The sequence below is a fragment of the Toxotes jaculatrix genome, chromosome 3, assembly GCF_017976425.1.
Source record: "Toxotes jaculatrix isolate fToxJac2 chromosome 3, fToxJac2.pri, whole genome shotgun sequence".
Taxonomy (NCBI): Eukaryota; Metazoa; Chordata; class Actinopteri; family Toxotidae; genus Toxotes; species Toxotes jaculatrix.
Window position 1 is genome coordinate 3,156,198 of NC_054396.1, and position 18,227 is coordinate 3,174,424.

The following is an 18,227-nucleotide window of genomic DNA, read 5'->3' on the forward strand; positions in this document are numbered from 1 at the left end:
TCAGCTAATCACTGACCGCCAATATGCTGCATCACATGTTTGCTGCACTCACTGTCCACAGGCCTTCCACTGGTCATGCTTTCCTTCCAGGAATTTACATATCTAATAAAGCAGGGGCTCATAGTTGGTGCAATGGGTTATAAAATGAATTCAACAAAATGTAAATAAATAAATAGTAAACCAATATAATTATTTGATATAATGGATATAGTTATTTAACAGTATTTAATTATTTAACCCCACCAGAACACCAAAGTTGTGCCCAGTCTTTGAGACTGATATATGGACAAATAGTGTGTCTTTCTGTCTATTTACACATTAATAGTCTTGTTACTTTGCAGTGGAAGGATTTCAATCATGGTCACAACAGAAAATGTGACAGCAAAGTCCTCTAACAATAGCCCTCACTGGTGAACTAGTGTAGCTGCTGAGCTAATGGCCAACACACTAGCCAGCTGGGAACATGCTTGTGCACTAGCTAGTCACTAACTGGACCATTTCACTGTTAATTCAGAAAACTAAGCAGCACCATCGCTGATCACAGAAAATTAATTGAACATAATTGACCTCACTTCAAAATGTTGCCATTTTACCTGCTGTTTTGACCCTTTATCCCTGTAGTGTGTGTGTGTGTGTGTGTGTGTGTGTGTGTGTGTGTGTGTGTGTGTGTGTGTGTGTGTGTGTGTGTGTGTGTGTGTGTGGCTGTAACTCCTCCTTGTGTGTTTCTGTGTTGATTGAAGCAACACATGTGCATCAGGTTTGGTGGTGTTGCTGTCTCCTGAAGTCGGGGAGGAGGTTATAAACAACTGTCACTGAAATTACTTGCTGTGAATGATGATATTCAGTGTGTTGACCCTTGACCTCTGTGATGTTGAAAGGTCAGTGACAGGGTTTGACTGGAAGTTGAATAAAAGCCGCTTTGAGTTTTGGTTTTTCATTCTCATGTGTATTGGTTATAATGCTGTTGTAAGCTCCTATTTGCTGCCAGTTGGACTATCATCATTTTTTGTTGCTGGGTTTTTGTAAACCTACTATTGTTTTTTGCACTTTTCATAATGCTTTAAAATTCTGGACTGCAAATGTTCACATCAAATGCTTTCAAATGGCCCTGGTCATCCTGCGAGAAAAAAAGGTGCCATACATCTGTAATTGAAGCTTATAGCAGAAGTTTAAAGGCAGATAAATGGAAACAGTACAAAACAGAAATCATTGACTGTGAACTGAAAGGGCTCAACCCTTTCTGTAGCCTTCCCCTGCTTATCATTCAGTTAGTGGGTACATGCCACCATCCAGCAAACTCCATAACTGTAGACACTAAACAAACTCCTGCTCCAACTTTTTAAAATACGTGTTCATCAGTGGGGAAATGTGGCCAATTTTTTCCAATGTTTGTGAGGAGCAGATAATTTGTAGATATGTGGCTGCCATCAGATAGCAGTAATACTCATCCATCCTGTGAACATGCTGCTGAATAGCCAGGTCCAGGGTCAAGATAATATGTTATTCCTAATCAATCCCTGTCTCTCTGGAAGTTGCCGTATAAACTTTTTTTTTTCTTCCCTAGCAGCCAGAGACAGACTTTGGCAATTGTTGTGCTGGAGCAGGGCAAATATAACTCTAGTATACAATATGCAATAGACAGCTCTTAGTCTCCTCTTTGTTAATACGTAGGCTTTGCTTATGTGGAGAGGCCAGCATGATAATGAGGATGCGGGCCACAACAAGGCCACAGTGAATAGAGCGGGTAATGGATGTTTCTTGTGCTTTCTGGCCGTCATTGGTTTGCATTCTGTCTCTCAAACTTTTCACCAGTTTCCTCTGTCTGTCTACACATATTCATTTATCTCCAGCCTTTATTTAACTGATATTCTTTCTGTTCACTGATATAATAAACAGTGTCTTTTTGATGCAAATGAAAATTCATGCCAATTCATATCTTACTGATGTGGTCCAGCAAAGCATAGAATTAGATTTTGGAGATGCATGATTTTAAAATGAATGTTATTATTTGATAATTGCCTCCATTTGAGGATTTCCCAAAACTCAAATGATTTTTGCATAAGCTGGTACAAGACAGAGTTTCTTTTTTTCTGCTCTGAGGCTGCGTTTACACAGCTATTTATTGAAGAAAAATAGAGTGTCTGCACTTTACAGGTCGTTTAAAGGATATGTTCACTCAAGTTTTAAAACAATATGCACACAGCCATTTATACAGTGAAAGTCCTCTCTTAAAGCTAATTTGAGGGTACACTACCAGTCAAAAATTTTTCCAGTTTTTATTGACAGTTAAGCAGCTCACGTCCAGTGAAAGACCTTAAATGGTCCAAAGCTCAGCAGTAAACTGTTGACCCAACCTTTGTTGATCACTGACAAACCCTCTGTCTGTACAAAGGCAGTGATGGAACAAACTGTGTTACTACACCCTCTGATGCATTCTTAGAATAATACTTTACCACAGGAAGTAGTTCTGTATGTTTCTGAAAGGTGAGAAAAAGACAAGTAACAGAGGAGACAGACTGGTTGTTCAGGGCTTCATCCTACATCAAGATAATGACCCAAACATGATGAAGACCAGCACAGTCTCCAGACTTAAACCCTGTGGATCTGATTTGGGATGAACACACAAGTGTGTTTAGCTGCTGGATGAGTCAAAAAATTTATATTAAATTTAATTCAACAAGATGATTCCACAGATGTCCAGTGTTACTGTCACTCCACTGCAGTTAGTATGCATGTTAGGTTTGGATAAACTTTATCAAATTTTAAACAGAACAAGGACTGTGGATGTACAGAACTCACTTAACAGAACTCTGCAGCCTGCTCCTCATCTCTGTGTGAGCAGCTCAAGACTATTTAAACTGCTATTAGCATAACACAGCTAAATTACTGACTGAAGTGTGGTTTGTTGAGTTGCATTATGGGTAATGAAGCCAGGTTTTAACAAGGCAGGATAATAGCTGGAACAAAAAAAAAAAAAAGATGTCTCTGATACGGCTGCATCAGTTTTTTTTTTTTTTTTTTATAACTCAACATCTGACAGTTATAATGGGGATTGGATTGTTATGTTAAATCAGTGGAGCACGCTTTTATGAGGTTGTATAGTGTTATAACACTATCATGCTGATAGTGATAGATAAATACCATCATTTACAGAGCAGCTATGGTCCCTTCACTTCACTTCACTTAGTGTAGGTTACTGTTGCACGTTTCAGCCATCAGGCTCCATCCTGATGGTGTATCAGTATCTTTTGAGTGGTTCCTAAACTGTTATATACTGTTCCTATGTTTGTCTTCATGGATCATTGTAAAAAATAAAGCACATGTCAGTGATGTGGTCTGACTGTGAACCTCTACCATTCAAGGACAGGATGTGTGACAACAGCACCATGAGTGTTCTTTGGCTGGGCTTTATGTTGATGTGTCTGTTGAAATGTCATCCTTGGTTACTCTGTGGGCAGCGTATGTGCGTCACATAGGCTGCATGGGTGTGTAAACACACATCACATCCAAGCTGTGTAACTCAAACACAATCTGATGTGACTTTTGCTTATCGTATGATAATGATCTTGAATGTAAATGTAGCCTCAGTTTGGGCCATAACATGAAATGGGAACATCATCCCTGTCTTTCAGATGCATGCAGAGACTGCATTTAACGCCTCAGCCACTAGTGCCGAGGGTGATTTAAAACCCCCATCACCGCTCTTTTGGCATATTTGATCAGATGTAGCCATGGTTACAGAAGAGAAGTGTTTAAGGCAGTTTGAGAGCTCGAGGATGGAGATGGAAAATAAAGTCAAGTAAAAACAGCGAGATAATGATGAAAGTCCTTCAATAAAGAAGCAGAAAATGAAAAGAAATAAACTGTACGGCTGAGCCAAATTGAAAACTGCGAGTGACATTGTTCTGTAAACTGTAAATTAGTTATTTATAAAGTAAAGAATACGTTCCCACATGCAGCTAGAGGTCAGCTGACACCAGACAGGCTGGCAGAGCCTGAGGAGCTGTGGCTGCTCTTTAATTTTCAGTCTGCCATCCACATTGAAGAAATGGATGCTCATCTCTAATTCACATTTTTCTCTAGACCCAGATAATAGTCACATTAAGTCTTGTGTCACGCCTGCAGCCGTAGCTCTTTTTGGCCTGTTCCTCTTTCCATACATATGTTTTACTTCCCTTCTTCTTTAATCTCTGATACCATCCTATGTTCCCTCATTTATGTAACCCCAGCAAAGGCGCAGAGTCAGTAGGGATGGTGGGGACATCTCCTTGTCATCGTTAGGAGGCTGCTTCTCCCTACCCTACCTCCCTGCTTCTCCTCTCTTATGATTTTGTTATTTTGAATTGCACGAGGGGCAGTGAACAATGTCTATGCAGAGTTGCCAGGCTTGTCTGTTTTCTGTTAAAAGTGGGATATTTTAATGATGAGTGAGATATGAGGGATAGCTGACATGAAGAAGTGTCAGCTGTGACACAGTCCTACACACGGCTAGCTGCAGCAAAGGCAGCACTGTCCATTAGATGAATGAATGGAATTCAAAGCTGAGTGGTGTTTCTATTTTTTTTTTTCTTTTTGACCACTTTGGACAGTGGAAACAATATTTCAGCACAACATTGAAGTATCATCACCTAATAGTAACAGCTTGACCACCACAGAGACACAGACAGGCAGATGTGTGACCTGTCAGTGCAGCCAAAACTGAATTAAGTGAAAAAAAAAAAAAGAAGTTAAACCAGAAGTGAAAAAAGAGATAATGAGCACACACACAGACGCACAGCTGTTCAGCCTGTGCCTCTGAAACAGTCATATATATATTTTAGTCTTTCTGCCTCTCTGTTTATTTCTGTGTCTGCCTTTCATCTCTCTGGTCAGTTTCACATAGTAATGCTTGTTTGATGTAGTTAATGGATGCCATAAACAGGTTAAGTGCAAAATTTTCTTGGACCTGATGTAGAAATTAAAGATGACACTGCTGAGAGTGGAGTTCAGACCAAAAAAAAAAAAAAAAAAAGAAAAACATTTGACAGCTGGTTTCCATGTTCAGTACAAATTAAACCGGAGAAGGAAAGTGATCAGTTCTGCTCTGCTGCTGTACTGATGCTGCTGCTGCTGCTGGTGCTCGAAGTGCCGCATGCGCTCTTCATCTGCCTCGATCTTCTTCTTTTCCCCAACATCTAAGCCGTCATTTGCTCTACATTTACTCACTGAATACAGGGGATGTGGTGATGGATTTGTTTAGTGCACTGAGTCATTTGCACAGCAAGGGCATAAAGCAGATCCATTCATCGCTATGACCAGAAATTGGATTGCCATGTCACTCTAATTCAATAACACGTGTAATCCTGTCTTGGATTTCCAAATGAAAGAGGGAAAAACGTCAGTATTAACATGCTGTCAGGCAGCGCAACAGTAAATAGAAGGGCAGGCTAGAAACAGACGAGCCTTAGATCGTCTTCTTTTTAAAAGGAGAAACTCGTTTTTAGTTTTTTTAACCACCTCCTAGACCTACCAGTCTGTAAGCCTGAGTGCAGATTTGGTCCAAGGAGCATAAATTGTGAGGCATCCATCAGGAAGAGAGGCTGTGTGTGTGTGTGTGTGTGTGTGTGTGTGTGTGTGTGTGTGTGTGTGTGTGTGTGTGTGTGTGTGTGTGTGTGTGTGTGTGTGTGTGTGTGTGTGTGTGTGTGTGTGTGTGTGTGTGTGTGTGTGTGTGTTCAATGCATTTATGTGAATGAGGGCAATATTATCATCATATTTCCACCCTGTCACTAGAGGCCTCTGGATAATAGACTGAACTACATATAATTCATTGGTCTCTCACCCCCAAGCAGCCTTCAAGTATAAACATGTTCAATGCAACAGTGAAATGGGAAAAAAATGTACAAAAGCATGGTCATTATTCACATCATCTCTTTGTCAGTACTGAACAGGAGTGATTATGTAACCTGCTTCTACAGTTTGGTGTTCTTTTGCCAGTGTTGGAGGGAAAAAACAGGTTTGATTTGTAGACTGAATTCACAGACTGCTACACCCATTCTACTACATCTCATACAACTCATTTCAGATTCACGATAGACAGTTTAAAAAAGTATCAGAGTGGGTGCAGCAGAACCAGAGATCTCAGCCTTTTTCGGTCCACACGTTCTTCCTCCTTGTCAAAACCTGGCACCTCAGCTGTCGACGGTTCTGTCTGAGATTCAGGTGTGTTGCGTTAGTAATGGCTGATGTTGCCTCGGGCCTCACATGCACACGAGTAGCGGGCTGCAGAGGTCTGGTTCGCTCACTTCTGTCTAAATCCAGGCTCCCAGATTTTTTTTTTCTCCTGTTCAAACTTCAGCTCCAGCCCACACTGACTCAAGCAACATGACTTGAGGACATTTATCAGACTTCACACAGGTCCCTCTGGATCTACAAAAGACTTTATACACCTTTTTCCATTTATGCTGTAACACTCCCAACACTAATAGAGCAGGTTGTGTTTAATACAATAGACACAACCTCCTACCAACAGCACTGGTTTCTTTTAACCATGACCATAATCTTTTCCATATTGCAATCAAGTAGTTTTAGTCTTGTGTTCACAGATAGTAGATGTGAATCATTTTTGGAAGGCATTAACAGGACCCTTTTTGTCAGCAGTTATGAGGGCCTGTTGCAGAGTAAACATTTTGGGGGTTTGCATCAGATATTGTTTGTTAACTCTGAACACAGGGATCCACTTTAAGTAAATAGTTTTACAAAGTGTCTTTTCTTTTCATAATAATGTTATAGTTAAATGTGCCATTAATGATTGCAGGATCTGTTCAAAAGCTACTTTGTACGATTTGCAAGCAGAGCTGCAGAAATCTTCAAGGGAAGAATGCAGACGTTAGGAAATTACCTAGAGATTTATAACAATGGTTGTTGTCTTGTTTAGCAGTGCATAAAATTAATAATGAGTGAGAACAGATAAATCAATGGGTAAGTTTCTGTTTGAGCAGAGAGGAAGGAACCAAAATGAGTTTGTTTTGGTTCACTCTGAGCAGAGCTCTGACATGTATAGTAATGCTCAGAGAGGGATGGAGGAAACAGTTTCTAATGCTCTGCATTCATTAGCCTACTTCCAAATCAGCTCGTGTTTTGATCCACAGTAGCTGAGATGTTGTGCATACAGTCTGACCTCTTTTTGTTTGAGTAAAGATTCAGCCCATGTGGAAGAAGGCTCACGTTTTCTATAGAATCTGTCTTTGGACAAATGAAAGTGAATTTTAATGAAAACCATTGTTACTTTAAACTCTGCTAGTGCTGCTAGTACCTTGGCTCACACACACTGAATGTTCCAGTACTGAACAGGTGTTTTTCTAACATAACCTTTAACTATTAAATACACAGTTAGCTAATGACATGACTCTTGCCTTTGCAAGAGCAACACCAGGTCACTACTGTAGATAGTGAGCTAGAAGGCTGGTCATGTTAGTCTTTGTGGCTTTTGTTAGAGCAGATAAATCCAGTTTAATTCATTCCTTACACTTTTGCTATTATGATTTTGGTGTCAGACAGATGATACAAAAAAAAAAACAGTACTTTAACATCCAGAGAAATCCAAAGCTTGACAGGCATGCTGGGAGCCTGGGTTTAGCGAACAGTAAGTGGTACAAGCAGTGATACTCTTATTTTTAGCATATTGTAGATTCTCGCCGGGTTTACCTGCCACAGGACTTGTCTGGCTGTGGAGAGGTGAAATCAGATTCATCAGTGGACTTCAACAATGAAAGCAAACACTCTTTGTTCTTTCAGCCCCTCCCTTTCTTTTGCAGGAGAACATGAAGGAGCAGGAGGACCTCCCAGGTCCAGATTGATAGTTTTACGACGGTACTGGGCGAACAATGATGTTGCCCATCTCTCACTAAGACTCCATGAGAGCCAGAGGGCGGGAGTCAAGGACAAATTGGATTAGATCCTTTTAAGATGAAGTTGTTCTTTCCAGTGACCTTGGGAATTGTTCAATTGTGATTCAATTTGAAGCCCATACAATCTGTTGACTGATTACTGTAAACATGGCTACAGACACATAGGTGTTTCCTTTTGTCACACCAGTAACAGATATATCTTCTCTGAAACAGTGGACTATGAACACCAACCCCCAACCCCCCCACCCCCCCACCTTCCCCCAAATCTGTCAGATAAAGTTGTTTTCATAATGTACAATCTTAAATAACCAAATCTCTTTGGTGCTGTAAGCATCTGTGCTTCAAACCATTCTTGAACATTAAAGGAGCCCTGAGATGCTGATGTTGAGTCAGATCAACAGTGTATCATTGTAAACCCCCTGCTGTGAGAATCAGAAGGAAATATTCAGATAGGCCTCCCGTTGAGTCACAGACTCCATTCTTTTGACCCAGGTTATTGCTCCGCTCTTTGTTCGTTTGGCTGCGACAGCTTGCTGTCACACTTTCCGTGCAGTGGAATGGGAGATAATTAACTGTAATGATAATGGCCGCCATTTGCTATTTCGATTAGTATCATTTTAATCATCATTACATTGTTGTCTGGCTGTGACATGACATTAATAGGATGTGGTGATAGTGTGTACATAGCGAGGGCAATGGCAATGGCTCGACAGGCCTGAGAGGAACAGCTTCCTGCGCTGCCTGCTGGAGGGGAAAGGAGGGGAAATGTTGGAGAACACTGCTCATGCTACTCATTACTATCAAAGAGCATCTCTTGATGAAATTAAACTCAAGTTACAACAGAGCTTGGACTGCCTTTCTAGAGTTCAGCCGAAGATCTTTCCATCACAAAATGAGAGCAGAATGAAGTAGGTGCGACTCAGCTGAGCTGATACATTGAATGGATGGGGAATCACACTGGAAACAGGCTCCTTACAACATTTATTTTTCATGACAAAGGCATGGAAAGACTCTGCCTGTATAAACATGCTTGACTTTGGAGTTAGTAATCTCATCAAATTGAATTTCGATAAGTTGGATACACACAGCATATGTATGATATTCCTACTTTATAGACTGTATACTCGTACTGTTCATGGTTTTGCCTATAGTGAGGACTGTCAGTCATGCAGTGACCTCATGTAGTGTGTTGGTCTCTCAGTCACTGAGCCTGGCTCATTCTTTCCCTTGCTGGATGAACACTGCAGCCTGTACGTGATGCCAAAGACATGTGTTTGGCAGAGCTTCTGTTTCTGTGAATGCCACAGATCGATATGAGAGGCCGGACACGCCGTAATTCATTCTGGGCTGGTCACACACATTTTATACTCTCACATTTGTATATTTTCACTTTGGCATAAACACTCTCCACTCTTATTTACACGCTTTTATTTTCACACTGAAACATATACGGTACATTTTGTAGTGAAATGGTACATGTATTCATTTTTTAACCATTCGGTACACAACCTTTGATTAAATATGTGAGTTTCTTTGGTTTGATGTGACTGTAAACCAAATAACAACTGCTGAATCCACTCTAATTCAATCTGTATGTACCTTAAATGTTTTGGCAGTAGGTAAGCTGTTGTTTGTCTGCTAAACCATGCCTGAAAGGTTAGCGTCTAGATGTAAATCAAGTGCTACAATGACCCTGGCTAAAGGCAGGTGGTATGAACAAAAACTGTGTCAGACATTGTTCATCCAAAGTTGAACAGTGTCAGTGGAAACATTCAAATATGTTTGACCATGTGACGACATCACCCAAGAGCCTGAGCTTACACTTGCCCAGGATAAACATACAGAGGCTGGAGTTTACACACTGCCCAGCAGTCAGTCTTTTCAGTCAGTGGATAGGAGTCCAGGGTTACAGAGCTCTACATAACTCTGAAATCTGAAAATAGAGTGAGTCTTGACTATGAGTCAAGAGTATGAGCTTAAATCGATGAACTGAATTTGAAAAGCAAAAACAGCACTGCTGGCTCTAATGAGCGGTTTAATTATAAATCTCCAGCACTTGCCCTCTTCACTTCATATTTGGGTATATACATGTCCTTCACTGCCACACTGACAGTAAGAATCCTAATCACTGACACCTGAAGTCATCACATGTGCAACTTTTTTATCTATCACTGGAATGTATAACCCAAACATAAAAAGGTCAGTGAGGGGCCGATTCTTTGTTTGCACATGATGTGGTGTCATTTTACCTGTGTGTGAAATTACTTTAAACACTAGTACACACACATAAACACTCCTCCCTTCCTGCTATGGTTCAGAGGTTCTAAAATTATGCAGTCTACACTGTGTACAAAAGAATAAAAAGTGTGGTGTCTTACCTCAGCATACATTACTGTTCATGTTGATTTGATCTGTCACGCTGCACTGACGGTTTACGTCTTTACTGGCAGTGATGATTTAATAAATCAAAGAGGTGTGCCTCTAAAGCAGTAATTTACATCAAGAAATTTAATGAGGAACTTGGCAATTAGCAACCAACAGTTTTGACTTCACCATCTTCATGTGACAAGCCAAACACAACACCTTCTCAAACAGAATTCATTTAGAGTGGAAATAAGCAGCCTCTGTCTTGTTCTGTTCCTTGACTGACTCATTCTCACTTGGATAAGATGATGAATTATTTAATGATAAGGTAAAGATATCTGGAAGTTTCCAATATAGCTGTAGGTCTCTGTTATTTGATCGTTACATCCATGAAGTTACAGCATAACTGATATTTTCACCCATAACAGGTTTATGGTGTGTCAGAATTTCATGCATATTTGAAATGACAGGGCACAGAGCGGTAGCCTGTAAATGAAATTTGCATAGTTAAATATTTAGTTTCCGCAGTTTCAGTTCCACAGAGTGTCTGTCAGTGGACATGCCTCTGAAGGGAGAGAGGAGATATGTCTGAGCTTGAGAATGGGTCAGCTGTTGACCAACAAACACTCGTCCCATGCTCAGTTTCACACATCACACACAGCCAGTGGCTTCTAATCAAACAGCTGACCTGTAGGTCAGGCGCTGGGCTGTGGATGAAACACAGAAATCCAATAAAATATCAACCAAGTTTTAGGTGTGTAGGGAAAGAGAGGGGGGCTGTGAGCGCAGGGGTTTTGGAGAGTTATACTGTGGAAAGGGCTGTCTCCAAGCAATGAGAGTGAAAATGAATTATTCAGGTGTGCCTTTGGCCTAATGTGAACCATGATGAAAGTAGATTTTAGATTAACAATGTGTCGACACTGTCCTTTTGCTCTGAAGCAGAGGTCCAGAGGGACATAAGGCTCAGGCCTCATGGAGTGAAAACACACTGCCCTCTGTTGGTACAAACACTTTGACTGGCTCCAGACTGTGACCACACACACACACACACACACATCAGAACACATAAATCTCTAGCCTTACAATTCATTAATACTGTTACAAAAATCATGTCGCCATTCACTCAAGTGACACCACAGGGTCACACTGGTGACATAAGTCATCTTAAAACTAGAGGCAAAACATTTGATAGCCTTGTCACTCGTTTTTGTTGAAATCTGGTTCTGACAGTTGTGTCTGATGAAGTTAATGAAACATGTGCGACCGTGTGACCTTGCACAGCCCCCAAACAGCAGCAAGAGGCAGCAGGCTCACGCTTACATGTGTGGACTTCACTGGCCATGAATCCTGTACAGTGATGTCAGGACTAAATGTCTGTCGGGGGGGTCCTGTCACAATGTGTGATGCCTTTATTGGTTTTTATTACACCCACTACTGCATGCAGTTTGTTTTATAAAGATCAACTGAAACTCGCTGTAAAGCTCAGTTATCTGAGGTGAGACGCAGATTCAGGTGTTAATTCACTCTAGGCTCATCGCTACGAGCAAACACGTTCACATTGTCATTTGATATAGTTATTATAAAACTATTGATTGTAGACTTTTTAATCTATTAGCATCAATCAATATTTTTCAACATCATTCTCACTACTTAAATATATGTAACAAAGTAAGAAGTACTATATTTCCCTCTGAAATGTGGAGATGAAATATTAAGTAGCATAAAATGGAAAAATCCTAGTAAAATACAATTGTCAAAACTGTTATTAAGTACAGTCCTTGATGGACCTACTGCTCAATGGTGCATACAGTGCCTATTTAATGATAAACAAAACACTGACATATTACTTCCTTAAAAAGTAAACAGTTTTCTGTTTAAACATAAAGCAGACAGTCATCAACATTAGCATTAATTTGAGGTTTTGTCCAGTAGACAAATATTCACCGACTCCTGAGGAAAATGTTTGGCTCTTTAGCAGGTAAATGCTTCATTATGTTCACGAGCTGACAGTCTGTCTGCCATCTGCTGCTGGGCAGGTAGTGCTCAGTGAATTTATTTGAACTTTCAGTGAGAACTGTTGCCTGCTACTGCTGCTTGAGAGGAGCTTGAAAAGAGCAGTGTGACTGGTCTGAAATATTAAAACTAGGCAGAAAAAAAAAAGCTGAGAGATACAGTTAGGTAACAATTCTCTGTGGATTTATCACATCATACTGTTATTTGATCCATTGATAACGCAAGAAATGTTGATATGTGGGGTTTTGGTCGTTAGGCTGATGAGATGTACAGTGCTGCACAGGTCTGAAACTGAGACTTGAACCTGTCTTGTCCCCGCGTCTTTCAGGCCCTGAACCCAGTCTGTGACCTGAGGCTACACTTTTGTTTTTTCTTTAACTGTTACTGACCATTAGCTTTCAGGCTAATTAAACACATGCCACATTCTTTCTTTTTTCCTCTTTTCCCTGGGTGCTGTACATGCATTTCACATGACACATGTAGATGCCTGGAAAAGTAGGAGAAAAATGACATATGAAACTATGTCATGAACTGGTACTGATACTCTGTCAGGATCTGCTGGGTACGGGCTGAACTGTAATGAGGTGAACTTTACATGTGTCATCTGACCCTGGCTGGAGGAGGTTTGTTGCAGATGTGAGGCAGGACAGCCGGAGGAGGGAGACAGTGACCACAGAGATAGGAGTGGTTCTTTACCAACTTTTCTTCTAATCGCTCACACCCACAGGCACACACACAAACACACACACACACACACACAGAGTCCATTACTGCTGCTCGCTCACTCCTGTCCTTACTGCTGCAGCTGCATAAAAGTGATTAACAAACCAATGAGACAATATGCAAAATGGCTTTCGTCACACAGAGCTCGCGCTCAATAAGCTGACATATCATGTACCTCACTGAACAATCTTGTGACTAAATTGCCACTTCATTTCTCGACTGCGAGTGGGATAGTGCAGTGACTGGAGTGATGTGTTTGAGTGCTGTTGTTGTTTTAGTGAGCTCTTTTTTTTTTTTTTTTGTCTCTGACTAAGAAGAGCCTCCACTCCTGGGCCCTATAGCCTGTCTTTCAGTCGACGCCATGGCAATACACCTCCACAGACCCTCCAGCTACCTAGAGAAACAATACATCTCCTCTTACTCTACACTCTTCACCAGCTTCCACCCTGGCTGAGAAGACTGAAGACATGCTTCAGCATCCTACGGCTTTAGAGCTCCACAGGCTGTGAGATAAACCTAGTCTTCTGCTAAGAAAAGCGAAGGATGCTAAGAGATTTTACTTTCAAGTGTTTCTCTCCTGCTCTGCTTTACTGTTTTTTATGTGGAGTAGATTATAGCACAATCTTTCTGTTGCACACATTGTTCTTTACCCTACCACCTGTCCGGAAGCAGACCTTACGGACATTATCCCATCACACATGTCCCAGCAGTACTCATCATAAACTTGTCTCCTTCCTATAAGCCTGTTACATAATGGACCATTAGGCTCATTCTGTTCAAGGATTAGAAGCAGTGAAGAAATCTCTTAGCAAGAGACAGAGGTCTGACATTCTGCCTGCTGGATCTCCTAGTAATCAAAGCTTGGGATATTTCACAGCCCCAATATTTGCTCAAAGCTCACAGCGCCGCTCACAGAATAACACAAGATGCCCCTGAGTTTGCTGGATCAAGCTTGTATCCATCTTTACAGTCTTTCTGTCCAATCATGGCAGCTGTTACTGAGGCCTTATGTCTCTAGTGACTCATCTCATGCAAGAAGGCCACTGCTGAAGTCCAGACCAGGCCAAACTGATGATGTCCTCCTCAGCGTTGTCGACCCCAGGTTCCTTTTTGTCGGTGGCAGACAGGCATTGGTGCTTAATGCACAGGACCAGGTCCATAAATCCAGTCAAGTTTGCGAGAGACCAATTCCTAATGATGAATCAAGCCAGCGATGTGGCTGTCAGTGTTGCTCCGCTGTGTATGCCTCTGAAGATGCATGGTTTTTCTTCTGTAGAAGCAGGATGAAGGCCCCTGGGGTTTTACTCATCCCCTGCTGTTGAGGTGGGGGGAGTTTAGCAAATCAAATGTACACCACACATTGAGCACATGCAGCGACTGATCCAGCACGATTCGTCAAACAGACAAACTCGCCCCCTCGCTGTCAGCAGACTGAAAACGTCTCCCATCTGGATCTGTCGCATTCTCAGGCTAGACAGAGCACTAAGGGGGCGGCACTGTTGGACCTGCAGCCATGGCGGTGATCTCTACGGTTTGTGTCTCAGCAGAGTGGTGCTGAATGTCAGTAAGTCTCCAGAGAGGGGAAGGAGAGGATCTTTGCTTTCAGCCATCGCTATTGTCATGACGACTCCTGTAAAGGCCTTGCCTGTGATTGATGTTTCAGCGCTTCCTTCCGCCTCGCCACTTGTCATGTCAAAAAGGTTCAGCCTTTTCTGCACAGTGTGTATTCCTGTGAGGAATGTGCAGCCGAGTGCGGCAGCATGTGATACATGCAAAGCATATTCAGCAGTCATGTTTTCTGCTGACTGATGGTTCAGCTTTTCATTTTGTTGTTAAGCAATTTGCCCGCCCCCTGCCTATTTCCAGCCTTCTTTAGAATCACACAATAGTGTGATTGGCTCCACCCTCCCTTACATCTCCCTGATTAGGGCATACATCTTCCTGAAGCCATGAAACTTCAGTCTTGTGCTGCGGTTAGATGGAGGGTATGGCTGTGCATCCATGCTCAAACCAGCATTTGCAAACTCTGAAAATGCTAGACCCTAACATTTCCTGATGTGCAGTGGTGTCACTCAGCTGAAGTGCTCCTCCTTGATAGTCCTTTTTCACAGGTGACAAGTGTCCACTAGCTGCTTGCCACTGAGACAGATCCATTAACAGATGCTGAGGCACTTTTACTACTTAATATGTGGCTGTTGCCCTGCATGTTGGTGTTTAAGCTGACATTACCGTACTTTGTAGGCAGCTGATGGAATGTGGTACTTGAACAACCCCTAAATAAAACAACTGTCACTGAAGAGCGACTGAGCTGATTCTCTGCAGAAATAAAACCATCCACATCATGTAAAATTCATTGACCAGCCACTTCCCACTTTACCACTCCTGAGTGCAACTACACTGTTTTACTGCAGGACAAATCAGTAAAGAAATATGAGATTAGAGGTGTACAGATGCCACAGGGGTAAAGTTATGAACCCACCGCTGCAGCTTGGGTTTACCTGTGACTTGGTTATGCAAACAGTGTTGAACCACCTGCATCAGTGGCTGCCAGCCTATGGACCTCCCCAGGGGTTCCAAGACAATTATCCTTGGTAAGGCTATGTCTGAAATCACTCCCTATTTAGTGCACTACATTCACTTTTATTTACATGTCTGAATTCTGAGTGTCCACTCTATAGAGCCCAAAAACAATTCAACAATGGAAAGAAAAAAGCATTTGCCTTATTTACTTTATATTTGAGAACAGAAGAGCATGTTAGAGCCCCCTTTAGTGTTTACATTCTTTAGACAAAAATTCTCATTGATTAGCTCATATTCAGCAATCTGAAATGTGAATGTGATTAAGGCCTGTACCTGCCAGTCATTTGCACAGTGGTCCATTAGCTGTGGAGGATTCATCAGCTCTGGATGAGAAGCGAAGAAAGGATTTGATTCCCTGATGCCTTTCCCTCTGTGGACCTGCCCTCAACGCAGCCAGTGGTTTCCATGGAGACCAGACGGCCAATCCCCTCTCCCCTTCACAGTACAGTAGTACAGTGAACCGTTGCATACTATGTAGTATAGGTCCTTTTACAATGAGATAATCCTCGCTTGGTCAACACACTCGCTGTGCAAATCCACACACGTGTGCAGACGGACAGTTGATGGTGTGGCCATGACATGTTGATATATGATCTGCTTTTAAATATTCATGTATTGTTATATATATATTTACACCCAACCACAGAACATAATTAAAAAATGCAAAAATGATCACACTGCATCATTAAAGTTGGATTTATTCTAAGGATTTGATTTATTTAAAAAAATACAATGCAATAAAATCAGTGCCAGTTACTCACATGTTAAAGCTTCACATAAGACATCACTTTTAAAAAAATATATTCAAATTTGTGTTCAGATTCACAAACTGAAGAACATGAAAAATACACATAGTATACAAAGTGACTTCCCTGTTGTTGTACAACTCATTCTTGCATCCAAACACTAATAGGTATTGACCATATAGATAGGCTTAAGTAGACTTAATGGATATACAGTACTAGTCTAAGAACATGAATATAGATTAAGTAGGTTAAATGCAGTAGGGAGTGTGTGCTTTCGGCTTCTGCTAATGAGATGAGCGGCGCCGGTTACATCATGAGACTGCTGTACGTGAGCCAACATCCCCACTGTGACCAAGCTTGAATGAGCAGCACGCCAAGTCAGGGTGTGTGTATGTGTGAACTGGTGGGTGACTGAGGGAGCTTTAACTGCATGCCAGTCAGTGTGTGCCTCAGCTTTCTGCTCTCCTGCTCCCCCAGACCAGACACAGAGGTTCCCAGCTCGGCCATGACTCACAGACACCACCATCACTTGTGAGTACCTGTGTAAATGTGGCATGCTGGGGGATATTGGGGGGTTGATGTGGTAGAGTTAGAATTTGCCAGAAAAAAAACTTAATGGATAAGTGGAAAATGTTTAGTGAATGTAGGAAACCTGTGCAAAGAGAATGTGGAATATACCAGGAATGAAGTATTGATTTATTTTAGTTTTATTTTCTTATTTCCTATCTATAAAAGTGTGTGGTTTTAATAACAGAAAATGTGTAGGGAAACAGTGTAGCTTTTTGTCTGTGCTGCTCTTTGCATGTGCATGTGTTTTTGTGTGTGTGTGCGCTTGTTGTCACCCCCCCAAACAGCCACAGATGCAACCAATAGGCTAAAACACACTCCGCACAGTCTTTTCTGCTGCACCGACGCAAGTAAAGGTGGACGGTATTTACGTAGCACCGATGATGTCACACCAGCTGAGCTATTTTTAGAAAGGGGTCTCAAGAAGCCGGGCTTTTTTCACCCCTTCCTAGAGTGTTATTATTATTCAAAGCCTTTCACCAGTGCGTCCTCTCCTCTCAGCCTGTTTAATCTCCCTGTGTTGGTCAATTTGGAGCCTTGAGTTGTTGCATCTCACAATAGTTGTGACACATAGCGAACACAGAGCCACATTAGGGTTGTTTTCCTCTGAACACACAGAAACAATCAAATTATTTGGAAGCTGTAATTGCAGGATCAAGGCAGAGAGCAGTGAGAGACAAAGCAATAGGTCAAATCTATGCACTTGTAGAATATTTATATGTTTTACAGAAAACATAAAGAATTTCCTGCAGTATAAAAACTGACATCATGGATTAATGGCCTCTGCTTCACTGGCTATGCTAATATTTATGGAGGTGATCAATATTAATGAGAAATCTGCAAGAAATCTGGGATTATTCATGCATTGAAGACAGACTCGACACTTAGTATTCTGGAGAATTCATAATGTGGTTTCATGCATCAGGCTTATATGATATGCTGCAAATCATTTAAAATGACTGTGAAGTGACGCTCACTGAAATCAGTCAACCAGAACCAGGCAGCAGCATGTTGACCTCTTGTTAATCCCACTACCCGTCTCTCTACAAAGCTCATGTTTGTCCCAGGACATTCATTAGGCTCTTTATTTTATCTGACATCTAGGGAGTCACATAAAAGTCATATTTTCTGCTTCACTAATGCTGGATTGCATAAGAAGGAAGGAGCCTCCATCTGTTCCACCCAAGGCTTGCTTGCGCTAAGCAGGGTTTTCATCATATTACCAAGCGGCCCCTCCCCTCTCTCAGTCAGGACGCAGCCGCAAAGCCGGGCCTTGTTCAGAGCCGGGGATCGACTGTGATGGCTGATCATGTGACCCACCCAAGCTCAAGGTTGCTGGTGGGTCTGT

The 18,227-nt window shown here is 41.7% G+C and overlaps 1 protein-coding gene across 5 annotated transcripts in view; it reads left to right on the forward strand.

Annotated features, from left to right (window-relative positions):
- The window catches only part of iqsec1b (IQ motif and Sec7 domain ArfGEF 1b), a 185,830-nt gene that overhangs the window by 84,035 nt on the left and 83,568 nt on the right, over positions 1-18,227 (forward strand). Inside the window, exon 1 of one of the 5 annotated variants that reach the window (XM_041033352.1) lies at positions 16,790-16,843. The exons of the other annotated variants lie outside the window; for them this stretch is intronic. Coding sequence (XP_040889286.1) covers positions 16,818-16,843 — 26 coding nt within the window. The 5' untranslated portion in view covers positions 16,790-16,817. Of the gene's footprint in view, positions 1-16,789; positions 16,844-18,227 lie in introns of those variants that run through there. 5 annotated transcript variants of the gene reach the window in all.